Raw genomic sequence first — 20938 nt, 5'->3', positions numbered from 1 at the left:
AAGTCGCGTCAACCTAAACGGCCCATTAATCACACACGTATTAGCATAATGACCGGAGGGAAGTGAGATCGTAACACGAGATGATAACATGATAAATATCGATGAGCAACCGATATAGGATTATTGATCCGTGATGAACGCAGATTCTTGCTCGCGATACAAAACGGCCATATCTTTAGATTTCGCTAATTTCCGCGTGCAAAATTAATCTCTGGACGACTGTAAGCGCCATGATACTCAAAAGTATCAGCATCATAAAGAGCAATTAATTATCATCATCGATAAATTGACCGTTAATTTTCGGCTGTATATTTATAGCTATTAATGCAGCTCTAAAATGACAGAGTTATATATAGCTATTATGAAAATCTGATATTTTCAGTAATTGATTATATATATATGTTCGGGAATATCAATGTAAAATTATTAACGCTAATATCATGTAGTGTTAAAAAATAACAGCTGGTGCGTAAACATATAGGTAATTATGATAATGTAATATTAATTATGTATGAAGAATGCAATAATATATTATTTAAAAAAATAACACGTGTGTTTCTCGATTCGGTTTCAATATATTTATATTCTGTAATTCTATCCATGAATCATATATTTCATACACTTACGAATTTTGAGCAAGTTATGTATATATTCTATGTGTATATATATCAAATAAAAATATATAAAATTCCTTCAAAAATATATTTTTAAAAAAACAGAATGAGATCCGAAAAGTTATATTAAATTCTAATATTATTTTTGTCAAATATTTAATATAATGTTATCAATATACTAATTTTCTGCGATAAAGCCGTATATAGAATTATCAATAATAATTTGTTAGCGTCCCCAAATTTCTCTGATATAAAAATTGTGTTTTAAAATAAGATAATAATGCATGCAGTAATAATTAAGGATTTTACATTTTAAAAAAAGCACTTACCCTCAGACTTTAAGATGAGATCCTTCTCGTCCACAGCAATGCACGGTAGGCGGTCTTTTAGCTCCTCGATCTCGATCTCCAGCTCGGTCTCGTCTTCAAGTCGGATGGTCCTTTCATCTAACAATCCCCTCTCGCCTGATGATGTCCCCTCCTTCTCTCTAGGAATGATCTTCGACAATGAAGCGTCGAGCGAGGGTCGCTGTACATTGCTGATTTCGTCTTGCTTCTTGGACACGACAGGACGACCGAGCTTCCTGGACGGAACGAATTTATCTATCTTGATCTTGTCAAGACCGGACGGCGTGGTCTTCTTCACTTCCGGCACGATTCTCGGCTCCTTGAGCCTGATCCTGTTCACTTTCGGATCCCTGATATTCGGGATCGTGATAAAATTGTGTTTCTCCTGCTGTTCCTGAAACACGATCGGCGTTTCTTCCCGCTCAGGCCCAGGACTGCTGATTCGCTGTTCCTTGTTGCAATTGGCGATCCTGCCGATCTTGCTCCACGAGAGTCGTGTCGCTTCGGACGGTTTCTCGGGTGCGAATATCACGTTGTCGACGTTGAAGAGAACACTCTTCCTCTTGCTTTCGATCGCGCGGCCGCGCTTCAGGATGCTCTTCAACGTCTGCCGGGCTTCCTTCAGCCGCCTCGGCGGTCTCTTCGGTGATACCTTCGGTATCGGAATTCTGGTGACCGGCGGTGGCGCCTCGTCGTCGTCGTCGTCATCGTCGTCCGAAATTTTCCTCGGCGCGTCATTGAACACCCTAATCCGCTGACCACCGATCGCCGCCACAGCGCTCCTATTCGGTATCCTTTCGATCGACTTCACCTTCGACGAATCGAACAGGCTGGACATTGTCCTGAGATCGTCTTGCTCCAACGCGTTGTCCGACAAATCGTCACTTAGATCGTCCTCGTCTCTCTGCTTCTTCAGCAACAGATACGGATTCACGTCGCACTCGAGGATACTCCTCCGCGAGTCCGCAGCGATCGATGTCACTCCTTCCTTCCAATCGTCCTGGCCACTTCTCCTCTGATTTGTCTCTCTCGGTGACTTTTTTGAAACACGAATCAGTCTCGCGGATGTCGTCCCGACGGAATGAATTCGCGAGTGACTTTCCGAGGTATCTTCCAGCATCCAATCGTCCGAAGACACACCATTGCCGGAGAAACCGGGTCGCGATTTGCGATCGTCGTAGCTCGCGACCGCGCTCGGCTCTTTATCGAACCACTCGGATCTCGACGACGACGATGACGACAACGTACCCTCGGCCGTACCCTTTCGCTCCTTCGCGACAACCCGCGAAATCATGCTCTGGCTCCTGGAATCTCGCTGCGAGGACGATCGAAGCGGCGAGATGCTGCGCGCCCGCAATCTCGGCTCCACCAGCCGGTTCCGTCGCATCTGATCGTACGGATCGTCGATCGGGGTCCTCAACACGCCTAGCAAAACAGATTTAACCGTTTGTACTCGCGAGAGGAAATCGCCCGGCGGCTCCCGCGAACTCGATTTATTACAGCGACCTACATCGAACGCGAAAAATGATAATTTTTCTGACGGTATACGCGCGCATTTCAATTTCTAATCTATATATATTATTTCGAGGAATTTTCCCCGCGGCAACACATTTCCTCCCGGAAATGTACAGGATATATCATAAATGTGGGCCGCTACTTCAAGAGCGTACCTATTCTATTCACGTCAAGCGAATTTATTCAAAGAAATTAATATTTTTATATCTACTTTTACGTATAATAAGGTGCGCGTTTCATTTTTGTTATAATCTAAAAGCAATTTGTTTCCGAAATAAACATTACAGAAAGAAAAGAACAGCTTAATTATTTATTAACTATTATTTTCCACTAATAAAAATAACGCTAATTACTAGATTTCGTGTTTACATTTCACATCGATGGTAGGTCGATGCAAAACGGGGCGATCCAATTATCATCGTTCGAAAATCAGTCGAGTGTAAAGTATCAATTGTCTGAAACATCGCTACTAACATTTCTAACAATTCGTAAAATATATCGCAGTTCAACCGCGACTCGAAATAAATGGAGAAGCGTACGATGCAGTTTAAAATAATTTAAATGCAAACTAAAGCACATAGGTAGGCGAGAGCATCATCGCCGAGTAAGAGATTCAGTTATCTAGCTCGCGGCCGAGAACTTTCCGTGCTTCGTTTGTACGCACGCTATCTCAAATGCGAACGAGAGGAGAAAATCTCTCTAATATGAAGCGCGCGTAATTAGAGCATGAACATCATCGGTGAGCAGGAGGCTTTTACACCCCGCCCTCACTTATCTCACGAGCTCGCCCTCATATATATTTCATGACGATAGGAGGTCCCCCTTCACAGATATCACTTTCATCAGCACGTCTTTGGAATCGCCCGCCCCATCGAAAGAACAACGTTCGTGAGTAAAGAGATTAAATAAATTTAAAAAATGAATTATATATATCTAATATTTATATAATTATTAATTTAAAATTTGATTTTTCTTTGAAAATTGCTTTAATAGATTGTTAAAATATATAATGCAATAAGCAATCTCTTTTTCGACGCAGATGTACATTTCAAAGACGTGCAATATATACCCTTTTATATATATATGTATATTTTTATTATACATATGCATGAAACGGAAGTGAAAGAAGCATCTCTGCGAAATATGCCGAGAAAAATTGTAGATGAAATAACGAGCGAATTCTGACGAATAGATTTACTCACCGGCGAGGCTGGGTCTGGACCTTGATGATGATGGTAACCGGCAGGTCCCGCCGAGGGGCAGCCCGGCGACCCGGTGGCCGCCGCACTTGCGACAGCTGCCGAGCTTCCTGACGGTGCCGGAGAGGAACTCCGGACAGGAACATACCACGAGCAGCGGTGCCGCGCCCGGTGGCGGCGGCGGCGTCAGGAACGGTCGCGGTTGTTCGATCCGCGACGATCTCACCGTACCGTACAGCCACGGATCACCGCCGTAGATCATCTGGCGGGAGAGAATGCTGCCGCCGCTTATGGTGCCCCAACCAACGCCCTTGCCCGGATCATCCCCGGGATTCTGCTGGTGCTGCCGCGACAGGCCCAGCCGTACGCTCCACGACTTCTTGCCCTTGCTCAAGGTGTCGTAGCTCTGCAATCAAAGTCGCGGAAGAGACTGAGTGATATTTTCTTTATACTTTTTTTTTACGAAATTAAAATAGAAGGCTGCAATATAAAATAATCATAAATAAAAGGAGAGCGGGCTAATTAAGCTGTAAACGGTGCGGGAATTTTTTCTTTCTTGTTAATTTGTAAAATTATTTATTTTGAACTCGTACGTTTCAGTCCTGATTTCGATCATCATCTCAGCAACTGTCAGATACATATAAAGTAGATTTTATGAAGTGTGGATTATTAAACTCGCATATAAGCATATATAATTTAGAGTATAGATTAAAGTCGAAATAAATAATTTTTTAACAAGAAAACAAAATTCGCATTGTTTACAGCGCTCGCTTCTTAATTAGCACGCTCCTATTTTATTTGTGAAATTTTTATATTTTTTTATAATTAAGTATGAGAAGAATTGGACAGATGTCAAGAACGATATTCTGCAATTTCTCCGTGCATACAATTATCACGAAACGTAATAGTATGTAGTACGTAATTTTTTCGATATGATTATTCTTCTTTTTTTGACTGCCGGATGAAGTTACAAGTCTATCGTGAGAAATGAGAGTACTCGATTTCCTATAATCTTTTATCGCAGAAACAGAGCATTATACAATCTTCACTCGTCCACTTTCTATCGTTCGAGATATATCAATTGCTCTAAGGATACATTATGTTACCACGAAACGTCCAATATATATATATATTTTTTTTTCGACGTGATTATTCGTTTCTTTGGCTGCCGGATGGAATCGGAAAAGCCTCGTCATAAGAAATCCGAATGTATTTGCGATGTACGATCATCCGCGACATTCTTACGGTAATTGGCTGCATCGGTAATTACGGATGCATCATTCCGCTGACTTTCCGGTTCGATATATCGCACTAGCTGTAATAACTTCCTGGATAGGAAGAGCACGCGAGGTCCCGAACGACCAGAGTTATATTCAGACACAAAACAGAGAATCAGCCATTGTTGTCTCTTGTCATTGTCCAGGCCATCATTCTTCCTTTCTTCGGGCTGTTTACCGAAGGTATGCCATAGGCATGCATACGACAACGGTATTTACGCCCGAAGAAACGAAATTCCGATGTATATTATGCATATGGAAACTGAAGGGGACAATAAAATGTGCGTGTGTTTCTAAAAATATACACATCTTATATCAGAATAACATAATGGTGAAAAAAAATTTATGTTATTGATTAAAAACAATATGAAAATATTTTTTACATTTAGGCTCGTTAACCACGTTAGATTTTAACGTTGTCAATTGGAAATAAAACTCGCGTTAGGCTCTTAATTTTTTAAATGTCTTTAAATATATTAGAGATTCCAAATTCAAAGATACATAATCAACGTATCAACTGCAAGTCAATTTATTCGATCATTTTCTCCTAACTCTTCTGTCAATGCATAATTTTTCACCTTTTCATCAATATATGGATACCAAATGCATATATTTTAGGTTTCCGAATACAAAAATCCTTTGTATTATATTTTGTTTCGGGTGGAGAACAAGTTCCGACATATTTTCAACATTTAAAATTGCTTTGAGTACTGTTCATTGACAGAAGGGTTAACGATAAATTTCGCTTTTCCGACATCCGATAATCAATCGCGACGCACACCTTATCATGACAACAAATTCTCGCATCGCGCATTAATCTCGCGAAAGAAACGCAAAACGTATAAACTACGCGGCCTTTCACCCCGACGTGTCACGTCTCGTCCGCGATTTTATCCGCAACGGAAATCGCTTTGTATTCGACGAGTATTGAGAGATTGACGGATCACTCGTTTCGATTTCCCTTTAACGGCACGTACGCAGCTCGACCTCCGCTCCCCGCGTATTTTTGCCTTTTCTTCCTTTCCAGGAGAAGACCCTCGCGGATCGCGAGTCCCTTCCGCAAATCACGCTGCTTCTGCTTAGCGTTAGCCGAGAATTGCATTCTCCGAAGTAGGAAGAACGGAGAAAACACTCGCGGTGCGAGCTCCGGTAGGCAGCTAAGTTGTGCAAAGAACCATAATGTGGAAGAAGAGAGCCGTGGATGGGGAAAAAACGAAGGAAGAGAGCGGGAGAGAGAGAAGGCAAACGGTGTTTCAGGGAAAGTGAACGATGGTAGAATCGCTCGCGATCGGCAATTTAAATTCGCTTCCCCTTTAGAGAAATCGCAGAGATAACGTCGCGCACGTCGCGTGTTTACGATGTTAAATCTCGTGAGAGAAAAAAAAAGAGAGAAAGACATGAAGAAAGATTAAACAACGCGTGGGAAGAAAGAGGCCGAAAGAAACATATAGATTTGATTTCCTGTTTATCACAATTTATCGATTTAATATATATTTAAGGAGACGGAGAAACTCTCTCTCGATACAAGTCCTCTGCGATGGAAAAAAAATTATTAAAGAGATATCAATTATAAATCTCTTATAAATTAAATTACAAATAATATTTTTACATTAATTTTTATTCATACTTTGTTATAAATATTATATTCTTCGCAGTAAAACATATTTTAGAAGAGAGAGAGAAAGAGAGAGAACAACAAAAATTAATTTTTCCTTTTCTATTATAATTAATATTTTCGTCACACAATAATTTATAAATTTTCATCGGCAAGGAAATAATGTCATACAATAAATCGGAAAAAATAGTGAGAAAGCAAGACAAAAATGTAAATTAATAGGAAAACTATCGAGAACGACAATAAAAATCAGTAATAGCGCGTTTTGGAAAAATTAACAATCAATGAAAATCATCTTGGATGGCTATTTAAAATTATTTGCATTGGGAATGAACTGTGCGACACAAAAGCCTCTATCTCTTCTCGCGACCATCGAAACACTGCCGGAAACGAAATGGAGAGAGAAAGAGACGTCTTTCGAAGAAGGCATATGTCAAGAAAATACAAGAAGCTTATTCCAACGCGTCTAAGTGCGAAAAAACGACAGACCGGCTTGGAGAACCAAGCAAGGGAAGGATAAAAGGAAGAATTTCAACGAAAAAACTTTATATGTGTGTTTGTGTATGTGTCTAGTTATCGAAGCGAACCTCTGTGTTACATCTTTCCGGTGTAGGATTCTTCGAGGAAAAGAGAATCTATGCGTGAAAAAGTATTAATACAGGTATCAAACCGGCGTTATCAGCTACCTAACAGCTGATGAAAATCGCTCCTCTCGACGATGTAAACGAGATAGTAAACGGTTCGTGGAATAGTAAACTACGCGAGAAAAAAAACGCGATGGAAACATTTTTCGTATACCGTTACTCGTTGTTTACGTTGTTTGAAATTCGCGTTTATTCGTGCTCCGCAAAAAAAATTGCGCGCGTCGACACACAAAAGAGGAGAGATTAGATCGAAATAGGTTCCCGCGCGAACGAACGAGGAGGATGCTGTTATGCTTTTAAAAGCCTTAATTAGATTTTCTTAATCGTGATGATGTTAGAATCTCGGCTGCCTTCTATATCTAATCCATTCAGATTCCGTTCAGTTCGCGCTTTATAATTATCCTCCGCGCGCTTATCTTCAGATCTACGCACTCGCAGTTTCCGCCGATGGGTGCACATGGATGCAACGTAAAATATATACGTATACGCGAAATAAGGCCTACATCTCGGAGAGAGCGGGACACGTCGATTTGTTCGCGACACGCGCTCTTGAAGACCGAATCTAATTTGCGATCTACCGAGAGAGTTTGCGCCGATATATATTCGCGGTCTCTTTTTTTCTCCTTTATGCAATTGCAAATGCAAAGACTCATGACGGTGACTTATTTTGCAATTCCGGTTGCGAATGGAAAAAGAAGTTATATATTGCGCGTCTTTTTTTTAAATATCCATCTGCATCGAAAAGAGATTATTTATTGCTCGGTGTAAAGCCTTCTTATAACGCGTCCTAAAAACCTGTTAAAGATTTTTCGAAGAAAAATCAAATTTTTTAAATTTAAAGTTACATTTTTCACGAACAATATGGCAGCATATTTTTCATCTCGTAGTTTGACGTAATTTGCATTTGGTGGTCACATCTGCTGATGTAACAATTTTTGTCAGTTTTACATATAAACTTAATAATCATCAAATATTTAATAATTCATCGTCAAATATATTTATATAATTAATCAATTACATGAAAGTACTGTAAACTAGATAACTTTTTTATTAATTATTTATTGATCAGAGATACAAACGACGCCAGCGTTTTTAATTTCGTTAGAATAATATAAAGATTATTATTCCGAAAGTGCTACACGAAGCTAAGAGAAGTGAAAGTGGGAGGTATATCGGTTAACGCGCGTTAATATATTGGTTATATACAATTTGTAAATTGAGTCAAGCCGCACGAATGATACCGAAACTGAACAGAATTTATTAGGTTCAAGAATGCGTGAAATTGCGGTAATTAAAGAACGCAATCGAAACTATGAAGCGCAAAACGATATAAATACACGCAATAAATTTTCGAAATAAGAAAGTCCTCTTTATAAATCCGCTCCCATTAATAGGAGCTAATTGTAAATAAATCTTTCATACATAAATATTAGTGTTATTTTATAAATAAATAATTAAAATATTAGCAATTTACTAGCAAATTTTTATCAAATGATTCTCTAAAATAATTTTTTAATCAATTTATAGAATCGATATGGTGATGCGAAAACTTCGACTCTAGTTTTGCATTTCCTTTTTTTTTTTAACTTTGCAATTATTAGAGCGCAAAATCCGCAGCAACAGAGCAGCTGCAGGAGCAACGTACGACGGAATGCACGACGAAGCGCATATAAGGTCGGAAAATAGGGCAAGCCTCGAGGGCGAACAGCGAGGTGCACTTTACTTTCTCGTCCACATGCGGGACTTTCGTAAAAATCCTGTCCCACAAGCTCACGTAAGAGGGGCCCCGGCCAGTCGAAAAACAGAAAGTAAACTAGCATATATATGTATATGTATACGCGGACGCGAGAGCGGCACATATGCAGGTAAGTACACATAGACGCGGGTCACCACGCCTGCATGCAACTCGCAGGTGCAGACGAGAATGAAAACGGGCGTGGTTGTCGAAATCGGTCGTTTTCGATCGCATCGGACGATCTTTATTGCGAGAAAATTACCTCTCGTGAGAGAATAGATGTTTCAACGAAGATAAATTTATACGATTTTTTAACAAAAAAATATTATTTTTTATGCATAGTTAAAGTTTCTTCAATTGTAAGATAAAGTGTCACATGTGTAGAGCAGAACATTATTTACAGATTTGCCTAATTTTTCAAATATTTTTTCTACTATATTTTTGTACGATTTATTCGCGAAGATCTGTTTACACAAGCTTTTCTCAAGAATATCTCTAGAATAAGCAATAATCTTTTACACATTACAGTGCATAGAGATTTCCTATTTACGTGAAATAAATACTCATTCACGATGTATATATGTGCATCTCATTGGAGGACATATATTTTCCTCGCAATCATATATGATTACGAGATCTTCGATTTATCTCTCTTGTGCGATATCTCGTTAATGCAACAGCCTAAGATCTTTTCATATCGTCGAGCCTACTTCCTTTAAAAGACTACCGGCTCAAGTAGGCACGATCTTTAGATGCGCCTCTCGCGAACGGCTCTTCTTCTATATTAGTCTAACTACTCTTGAGAAAATACGAGACGAGATCTCTTCACTGAAACATATACTCGCGTTGTACATAAGATTCAACTTTGCGAAGCTGGCCACTTATTGCGTAACGTTTTCTAGAACATTTGAGATACTTGAATACGTGATTAATTAGCAAGAATCGAAAGGACAAAAAATTTTAAATAGCAAAACTAGAAGTTATCTTTCAATTTTCTTCTGTCTACTTCTTAAAAAAAAAAAAAAAGATATTGGTCAACTGTCTATACATATATGTATATATTTTATTTTTAAAAAATTGAGATAAAGATACCAATGGATCGAATTGACACCAAGGTTTAATATTCTATACCTAATCGATTATAGAGCGTTAAAATGCCTTAGAAAAGCAATTCAATTCATGTATATTTCTCTTTTTTTTAATCACAAGACACAGATATCTAGGATTCCTTTCGCATCGATTTTTTCTTCGTCAATTCACGATATTTACCATCCTACCCTGGTATAGCTTATATTTAACTTGTTTGAATGAAGAAAAGCATAAAATAGGCATCCAGAATCTCTGAAAGAACACGAGATCTCGCTCTTGATAAGCTAACGTTAACTCATAAAGCAACACGTTCCGAATGCGTTTCAAAAGAAAAGCGAGAAACGTATTACGCGACTGTGGTTGAAAAGTAGCTACCATTCTTCCAAAAAGAAAAGATAGAAAAAAAGAGGAGGCAAGAAAAACGAATAAAACGAGACAGATGAAAGAAGGTTCTCGCGTGCTCATCTCTCGAGGTCATCTCGATACAAACGATCACGAAGGGAGGAACGTAAACTCCTCTCTGCCAATTAATAGCTGTAATAATACTACTGGTCTTTTCCTATAATTCATATCTATAAAATATTCATCGATCATTTAATTTACACCTTAATATCTTAATCACAATAATCTCGTTTTACATAATATGTTGACTTTTAATTTCGGTTCAACAATACGAAATATGAAAGATACTTTCGTACTTTTTTTTAGATACTTTTAATAGATGCCATAAATTTGCTCGTATAAATTTTATTATATAATTTTTGTTCTCTCTCTCTCTCTCCACAAAAAAAAGGATTCAAAGGCCTTTCTTTCTACTGGAACTATATGCCTTCGATAAATTCCTGTCATTAATGAATTGTGTCTCATGCTTTAACGTCACGAGAAGTTAAAAGGCGGCCTACCGCGGTTTCGTGTCGACAATTTTACCTTTCCGGATAAAAACCGCGTCTGTCACGCTCAAGCGAGCGTACCTTTCCGGCTCGGGGCTCGAGATATCGATATATACCGAGACAGGCAGGTCGACGACTCACGCGGAGTGAGAAATTATCTATTCCACCTCCACACGAACGACAAGACACTATCTTTCCTGAGAGGTAAAACCGGCGCGCCCTTCTGCCCCTACCTCTAATACCATCGGCTCCGCCATGCCAATTGTGCACAAAAGGCAATAATCATAATTCCAGTCATAACTGCGGTAACAGTTTTCATTCTGCCCGTTACCACGAGAATTACCACTTCACTTGCGCGGAGAAAAGAAAGGCAGCTGCACGAGTGTCTCGGCTTCGAATGTCCCGACAAATCAAATATTCTGTCTCGAAAACGTCTTGACTTTGTTATACTTTAACTCTTCTTAGATTGAGTTCACGTAAGAGGATAATATCTAATATCTTCGCGATTTACAAAGAATTTCCACCCCTATAAAGACTATCGCGCGTCCCTTTCATCTAAGAATTTCTCAAATAAATTAAAATGTTTTTTTCTTAAAAAATATCGAGATGCAGATGCTTTTTTAGAGTTAGAAATAATTTATAATTCTGGTACATCTATGGTAAACTTCAAAGATCCTATTCTTCAATCAATCTTTTAATTAAAAAAAGCTTGAACAAAATTTTTACCCATTAGCGTTAATAGAAATGAAATTATTTTTAAAAAGACAAGATTAAATAATAACTGAGGAACACTCGTATATAAAGAGAATGGTAATATTATTACGTCAAAATAGTAAAGACATATATTAGCTGTCACTGCGTGTAATTCTGTGACGTTGAGTGCATGAGCACACATTTTTCACGCGTCGTGGAGCAAACTAGCCTCGAGGATGGCTGATCAATGGAGAAAAAAATGATGATCACGAGTCTGTGGACCGCGTGATTGAGATGCGCTTGCACGCGCTACTGAATAAATAACGTTTCTATTTCTAGCAAAAAAAAAAAAAAAGACAAAGATGCAGGTTACGTGTTATTTGTTATTAATTACGCTAAATTATCGCTCGTTGCAATACGGATGACTAACGGTTGTGCGTTCCATTTAAATGAAGTTTCACGACTAAATCGAATACAGCGGCGCGTTATGCAACCAGTACCACAGACAGTATTTTATCCCAGAGGATCTCTCCGTGAACGTCGCGTAATAAATTTTCAATATTACTTGCAATTATGTCAATTTTTCTCCTCGTACAGGTCACTATATATTGTAACGCGAAGGACATCGTCAAGGTTTTCGTAAAACTGATCAATATTACTAATTATGCAACTCTATGTGTATATTGAACAGATATATTAAATAATCTATTATCTGTATCTATTATCTAAGAGAGATACTGAATAACGGATGTGCTCCAAAATTGCGGGTATTATTTTTAAGAGAAAATAACACTCGCAATATCATTGGAGTAGTCGAAATAATTAGAACGGATACCCGACACACTAACGCAACGATTACAGACATTTCTTCAGCAATCTAGCAGTTTTACGATTTACAAACGCATATATTTGCTTGTTTATTATATTATAGGTATTGCAGAGAGATAGTTACGTACGCGCAAGGTGCTATCGCACGCGATCTCCTCCAGCTAAGCCGGGGTCACGGTAGATGCACCGTGGATGCATCATCTTTGCGACTCCACCAGTGCGTCTCTGCGTTACACAACCACAGACCACTGGCTAAGACTCAACGTATGTTATTACGACGCCGCTATACGGCAAGTACGTGTGTCTCGGGTGTCTTTCGATACACACAGATCACCCACGTGATACCTTCGTGTCGCAATAAAATTGCATCGGATGAGGGATTAGAAAAATTGCAGCTTTCATATATAGAAATTCTCGCTTTGCGACAAAATTATATCTAAACTGATTTTCATATATATTATAAACCTTTTCGCAAGTTTTATGTATATATCTTATTATTTTGATTATTATTTTCATGCTATCATAAATATCTCTTATAAAATTTACATTTTCAATTTATTTAAAATCGGAGCTATTGGACAAGTCCATATATATATAAAACGTATATACATACATAAATATAAAACAAATGCTTTCTTGCAGCCAAGTAATATAGCGTCGAGATATTTATAACGAAAGCCGAATAGAAAGGTTGGATAAACTACAATAAATACAAAAACTACACAGATCACCCACGTGATACCTTCGTGTCGCAATAAAATTGCATCGGATGAGGGATTAGAAAAATTGCAGCTTTCATAGAAATTCTCGCTTTGCGACAAAATTACACTCAAAAAAATGGTTTTGCAATTGTAGCAAAAATTTTTTAGGTGCACAAAATTAACTGAGGTAGACAAATGATTAGCACATATTGCAATATCGTATATATTTTGCACGTAATCAATCTAAATGACAGAGACAGAACTAAAAAATTTTATCTGTGACAAATGATATTCTATCAGATACAAAAAATAGCGATAATTTTTGTTGCGACATCTAGAAATTTTTTTGCGTGTATATCTAAACTTGAAATAAAAAATTATATCGTATATAAGCTCAAAAGAATTATGTGCAATTTCGAGACATATCTATAACTTGTCAAAAATCTTAATTGAAAGATAAATCGTGCTGTGATAAATTGAAAACAAATTAATAGACTTATTAATTAAAGATATATGCCTTTCGATACCGCCTAATCTCTTTCCCAAAATGATCTGAACGCGTTGAATATTCGCGGAAACGATTAAAAGGCACTTATTCGCCGCGATCGGAGAGAAGAAATGTAGGATGGACACGGGACGGAGAGCGCGATTGTTTTTGCGCGAAAATTACGTCAAGAAAAGGAAAGTGACACGCTCGGCGGCCCACGGCGGCGGCAAAATTTTCACCTCGCAAAGAACCTGTCGCGGTAACAGTGGGGATGATAAAGATTAGAGACGATACGCGCCAACGAGTGTGACGACGACATATGACACCTGTAGAATTTACAGTACCGGTGAAAAGAGATTAGATGAGAAGAAAAACACTCGAGTCGCGTGTGAATACTCTCAAAGTACGATCACTTGATTTTAGTGTCCTTGCCATTTATTGCCATAAATTTATAATATTTTATAAATACTGTGTGTTTCATATAAACGTTAAATTCCTATCTCTATTCTTAAAGAGAGAAAAAAGAAATTCATTAACTTATGACTGATGATAATTAACTAATATTTATGGAACCGGCCTGTAATTTGTTAGATCTATTCTAAGCGATATGTAAAATGGATCTTATAAATCATTTATCTCATTAACAGTCTTATACTAAACTCTTTAATTATCATTGATGTAATTATATGTATTTATTAGCACACGTCATAGAGATTTATATATCTTTTAGAAATATAAGAAACTATTTCTAATGTTTCTTTACTCTTATAGCCTCTCGTTTATAAAAATAGAAGATATATTAAGTATTTGCAGTTAATAATCTCTTAGAATATGATTAAAGAGTTGGTAGACGGTGTTACATTAAATATCCAATGTACATATGTGCCAATAACGTCTTATGTAATGTGCAATACTAGATATACATATGCGATTGCATTTCAAAGAAATGAAATTATCAAATGAATAGATCAGGTTGAAAGATTAGGTTCAGCTTACGTGACAAAGTATTATTATTCCTCAACCTTATTACGATATAGTTGCAAAATAAAGACTGTCAAACAACGTATACATTTTGCGTGCAAAAATATGACAATGAGAATTCATTACAAGCGAAAATCTCTTTTTATTATTAATTGTAATATTATATAAATATTTATATGTAAAACTCTCGAATAAAATCTAGCTTTACGAAACCGAAAAAATATTGCACATTTTGCAGTAATTGAAATATAATGCCAAACGTTTTGATTTTACGTAATATCGACAAATATTTGCATCTTTAATGGCCAGATGCCATCTTGAAACTCGAGACAAATATAAAAATAAACATAAAAAAAACTGCTGTACACATTTTATAAAACTGACATTTGTAAATATATGTATATGAAATATGTAAAATTAAAATGTTTTCTGTTGAAAAGATATAAACAAAAATTAATATACATATATATAATAAGTCGATGTGAATATCTACTATCTTTCAGAGTCAACAGATTATATAAATCACGCTTTGTGAACGCGAGATGAATAAAGTCACGATTTAAGGCAAGAAATTGTGAGGGAACAAAGAATGTCGAAAGTTTCGCCCGCGCGCGTAGCACAACGTGGACCAAATATTAACTAAACTAGTCGACTTTTAACTCGCAAGAACCGGGAACGCTCGAAGGAGCGTGGAAACTTGAGCACCTGTAAGAAATCCCTCGTATGCTCGAATAGTTATATAAACTATTACCGGTCTCGCGCAGCGTAGCAGAATGTCGCCTAAAGTCCTAGATTACAGAGTAGCTAACGAGCAATCCGGTAGTTTATCGATGTAAGAAAAAGCGTATATAACTTGTTGAATCGACAAGTTCTCTTGATAAAAACGCATTGTCATCGGTTCGCTATTTCCATCCAATGAATTCGTGATAAATTACGATTATCAAATTGTGACAGGCACTGTCAGTCTGTTTTCGAACGTTATTTTCCAAACGCGGAGATGAACATATAACATATAAAGGCGGAACGAGAGGATCTTCTCTTCAACGCTCGATTTACGATGCGAAAATAATCCTTAATAGGTCTCCATCGTGTCTGAGAAAGGAAGCGCGCCGTACAGCTGTTGCTAAAATAACATCTTACGAAATGCAATTTTATTATCGACTTATGATCGATGTCCAAGAGCGATTTCTTACGATCTCGATCATCCAATTAGATCTCACGATTCTCGATGAGAAAGTTCACGTAACGCGTTGAGAAAATCTGTTGCCGGATTGAACGTAAATTACAGAGTATAGCGTTGTCACCGACTAAATGTTTTCGCGGTTACTTAAAATTTATTTTTAGGCAGCCCCCAGTCGTAAACGTACTTGGTTGGTACTACGTAAGGTGTATGCGGTGGACGCAGTGATTTATGCATGTACGATCATAAAGTTCGTCCCTGTTTTGTACCCTCGCAAATGTTCGATTCGCGTATCACTCTCCTCTCCTCGAGCGGACAACCTTTTGCCTCATAAGCGTGCGTGATTACTTACAGAGTTGCGCAAATTTATTCCCATTCGTAACACTTGTCGATGCGGTGGAAAGTGTAATAATACTTACATGCGCGCGAGTAATGATACTTATAAATCCACTTTTATAAGTTTAATCGTTATAAATCAGTGCGGGTAAATATAACCCGGGGGGTCTCTACGTCAAGTTTCTTTATTTATCGTAAATTCGTCATCTTTACGGTAATCATTAAACGTTTTAGCACACGTTTTGCAATTTCTAAAGATCGACGATAAATGAGAAATTTCAAAATTTCCGATTACGTCCTATATACATTGTACGATGAATATCGAAAAAGAATTTAATTAGCGACAAGATTTATATATTCAGTATAGTACACATTTCGCGTGATCGAGGGATATATAGAGTGATTCTTGTAATAGTTGCCATGATTTTTGACGTTTACGAAAATCTGACAAAAAAGTCATGGACAAAATCTCTGAAAATTTGTGAATTTTTTTAAAGAATTGCATTGCTAAATGTATACATATTACTGTATCCACGCTAGATCGACAATTAAAATCAGTAATTTCACTATACGATATAGAAGAAAAAAAAAAAGAAATTTTATTCCTGAAAAAGAGACTGCAAATCTACAGAAAAAAAAGAAAGTGTCTTGTCGCTGCACGCTACATGGACTTGTCATGATAAATTGCACAATTAAATTGCAATTTAAAACATGGCGGTCTATCGGTTCGTTGCTCGACATGTTGATCGCATTATTAAAAGAAGCAGAACATTCTATTTATAAAACATTACATTTTTTTTACCATTGCAGTTACGAGATACAACCGCGTAATAATAATGTAACACTGCTGCTTAAAAAAAAAAAAAAAAAAAAAGAAAGAAAGAAATAGTCGCAGAACTTGTTTAAAAATATAACATGTGTTTGTAAATCGTATATATAATAATTGCACTAATTAGAAACAGTTTACGAAGGATACACATTCGCGACCATCTATCGACACTTTGTGAACCGGTCGACACTCGAGACAGCCTCCTCTCGGGAGAAGACATTGCGTATCATCGCGACTAACAATAAGCGAGTACGACGTATTCGATGTCATAATCAGCGGCGACTACTTTTAAGCTAAAGCTAAGCGAGCCAAGCGACAGAAAAATTATGGCAAGCTCTTATGTCTCATTATGACAGTTGTCCTTCGCGAAACGTTCTCTGTTTCAGAGTTTCTGCTTTATGCCGCGCCAAGTTTTCCTCTTCGTGTTACGTAGTTCGTATATAATTGGAATATAAATTGTGCAACGAGTTCATCGACACATCATCGTCGTAAAATAGAAGATAAGTATCTTGCACGAGAATGGTAATAATGACAGCGAAAAAAAAGGAAAGAGAATAATAATCATTGAAATACCTAATAATTCGTTTCCTTGCAACAGATATCTTTGCTTTTTTATTTTGCATTACTTTATTTTTTTTGTAAATATCTAAATTATCTATAAATATATATGTACATAAATATTATTAATTTAAATATTTAATATATATATATTATAATTATATTTATATATAATTAAAAAATATACATATATGTATACAATTATTAATTAAAGATACCGTGTGTTAAATAATTGTTATTTTCCTTTAACATTTGCGAAATTCTTTATACGATATCTGTTGCTAGTATTATAAGTAACCGACAGCTTTCTAACAATCCTGACATTTCGTATTATTAAAAAAATCGAGATTCACAAAGAAAGATTCTTACTTGAACAAACGATCGTTTAAAGATCCAGCTTTTTCCTTAATGGAAATAAACATGAAGCAAATACCACAAACTCAATCGTAAATTTTGTCCAAGTGTGTCTCTTCACAATGTAGACAGGAATATAGAAATTCAAACCGCAGAGCCATAAGTTTTTTCGACTGTCAGCGATAGTCCGACAGATTTTCTATCGAGGCGGATGTTTAAGCGACACTTCGCGTGCCATTCTCTACCATCGTAAAACGAATGTCCATGTCGTTTAAAACGAATTGATTCTCGATTGATAGCAAGACTCATTGCGATGCAATCGGAAAATGAATTGCTTATCAATGGACGATAATGGCAATTAAATCAACAAAGTGTCACATCGTTATGCAGCGTGCTTGTGATTAACAAGCGTAACGTATATCGTAACATGGTTATTTCTTACAACAGCAGGTTGTTCTAAGATGTGTATATTTTTAGATTTCACTTCACTGACAAAGTTTCTTTGAGGCCTTGAATAAAATGTTAATGTGATTTGTAGACGTATTCGATGCAAAAACTTGTCACCAAAATTAAAAGAAAATATACATCGAAAAAAAGAATTTTTCTGCAGTTTTAATTATTTTCTTTTTATTCTTTTATATTACTATTTTAGATTCTTTTGTATTACTAGATTTTTATAAGCTTTATATTGTATTAGGCTCACACAATAATATATAATGTTAAATTAAAAATAGCAATGTTTATTATATAAATAAATTACTTTATTCATCATTTATGATAACACAAAAATTATAAATATATTATTTTTATAAAGCTTACAAAAAAATAATAATAATATGCTCATTTTAATTATAATAAAATCAAGATTTGATTGACCAAATTGAACTATTATATCGTACCAAATTGAATTATTATCTACATTATTAACGTCCATCAACATCGTTGAAAAGGATACTACGATACGCGGAAGAAAATATGGAATGAATAAAGACAGAAAGAGAGTGAAGGTACGAAAAAGTCTGTGATCTAAGAGATAGGCAACAACCACGTCACGTTCATTCATCCCCACATTACGCAAGCGGTTTATACCCAGTAATTAACCCATCCGAGTATACACTTTCCCTATTTTGACACGCCAGCACAGGTTACCGCACCGTTCTTTCTCCGTTCATGAAAATATATATATCCGTCAAATGATCAATTTGCTTTTTGCAAAAAAAACTCTAATATGCCACGATATTGGTTTTCCCTTTAAATACATGCCATATAAATGCTTTGTATCTAAGAAAATTATATAGTATCGTTATGTAAAGACGTTCTTGCTGCACAAAACATATTGAGAAGCTATTGACAGCCTTTCCTCTCCATTCGAGGAAACGAAACGGGAGACACTCGAACTTTGTTTTGCTTCAAGCGGCAATTAAATTACGCGGAGAAATGCAGTACCATAGAAAAACTTTCCTGGTTGCATCTTGTTCATCTTGTATCCAATATATTGCATTACACATCACCGTCATAAGAGCGTTCTAATGTTTCGCGAAGTATCTTGGAAAAAAGAAAATACTCGATCGATCTTTCCTCGTTCGATTACACCGCGCGGAGAAAAATGCAACACCAGAAAAGCTCTCTCCTTGAGAACTCCTCGAGACCAGCTCGGCATCTCGTAATAACCGACCGCGGATGAGGTTCCACGATTTCAACCTCGGTTTTGTCCCGTTATGTAAAACGCCCGCGTAAGAGGCGCCTCGCATCCGACACGCTCTCCCGCGCATCCTATCCATATAGCGGCTCCATAAATCGGATATCGAGCGTGAGATATATCGATAGGTGGATTTTTTTTCGACTCACCCTGCCGGAAGCGGGCGAGCTCGACGTCGGGCTCAGGCCCTGTTGCAGATGATACATCTGGGGGTTGAGCATAGACGGTGGTGCGCCGAGGCTACCCGGGGCGACGGCCACGCTCGTCATGGTCATTTCCTGCGACGGTCGCAGACCTCAGTGTCTTCGTAGCACCAGCAGTCCGCGCCCTTCTGCTCCTCGCGCAATCTCGCATCCTCAGCTCCTAGCGAATCTGTAAACAATAATGGAGCGATTGACTTCTTTAGGTGAATCTAACAGAAATACATATCGTGTTTAAAAAAATAATTTATTAGAGAGTCGCACATCTTACAATATTTTAATATGTATCTTTATATAAGAAACTTTTTATACCATCAATATCAATTTTTTTCGCTGATATTTATAAGAAATATATTTCAGAAAAAAGTATAATTCTTTTTCCTGTGCTCTCTACATAATATTCAACCCAGATTTGCGTTTCGTAAAGAGAAATTAAGCTATATATTTAAGCGTGATGCTGATACTAATTGTATTATCTCTGTAGCGAAATCTACATTTCAACGGCGAAATGATGAGTTCGGTAGCAAAACGGCGGCACTTCCTTGCATAATCTTCGCGATAAATTACGTAACCTGACAATATAGTATCGTGCAATTTTACTTCTTCGCTGGGAGATCACGATTGTGCAATTTTCGTCGCGCCAGGCGAGATATTCGGCCGACGAAATATTTCTGGCTGGATAGAAATCTAGAAGATATTAATTCACCAAAGTGATCACGTGCGTCGAATTGCGACGAATGTATATTTGCATGTAACATTTTTCGGTGATATTTATTTTCAACAGTATACATTTTCGTTATAAATCGCCGAAATTCATGATATTTTATTCGCGAATTTATCGCTCGATATCTTTATTAGTCAATACAATTGCTACTTATCTCACCATACTTTACTATTACACATTAATTTTGAACTTTTATTTTTATTACTATTATGATTCTATTTTAATTTTATTTTGTAACTTAAATTCATAATAATATAGCAATAACATAAATGTTTAAATAATATTTTTATAACACTGTAGGTAATTAAATGAAACCAATCAAAATCAATACATAATGCGATTTTAATGCGAATCACAAATTCGAAAGCTAGATATAAAATTCAAATTTAGCCTCAATTGTGCAATATAACGTTTGCATCGTACGTCGTACAAGTTAAAATTCG

At 36.9% G+C, this 20938-nt stretch overlaps 1 protein-coding gene across 2 annotated transcripts in view; it reads right to left on the bottom strand.

The window, feature by feature from the left end:
• Positions 1–20938, bottom strand: part of Rhogef64c (Rho guanine nucleotide exchange factor at 64C) — an 80663-nt gene that overhangs the window by 15108 nt on the left and 44617 nt on the right. For both annotated transcript variants that reach the window (XM_083048742.1, XM_083048741.1), the window contains exons 2-4: positions 19721–19943; positions 3679–4081; positions 944–2386 (exon numbers count right to left, since the gene is read on the bottom strand). In XM_083048742.1, coding sequence (XP_082904868.1) covers positions 944–2386; positions 3679–4081; positions 19721–19846 — 1972 coding nt within the window. In that variant the 5' untranslated portion in view covers positions 19847–19943. The remainder of the gene's footprint in view (positions 1–943; positions 2387–3678; positions 4082–19720; positions 19944–20938) is intronic.

Source organism: Prenolepis imparis, unplaced genomic scaffold, assembly GCF_030444845.1.
Source record: "Prenolepis imparis isolate NDT839.2.m4 unplaced genomic scaffold, iyPreImpa1.0 SCAF_10, whole genome shotgun sequence".
Lineage (NCBI taxonomy): Eukaryota > Metazoa > Arthropoda > Insecta > Hymenoptera > Formicidae > Prenolepis > Prenolepis imparis.
Note: the sequence above shows the minus strand (reverse complement) of the source record. Positions and strands in the feature narration are given on the sequence as shown.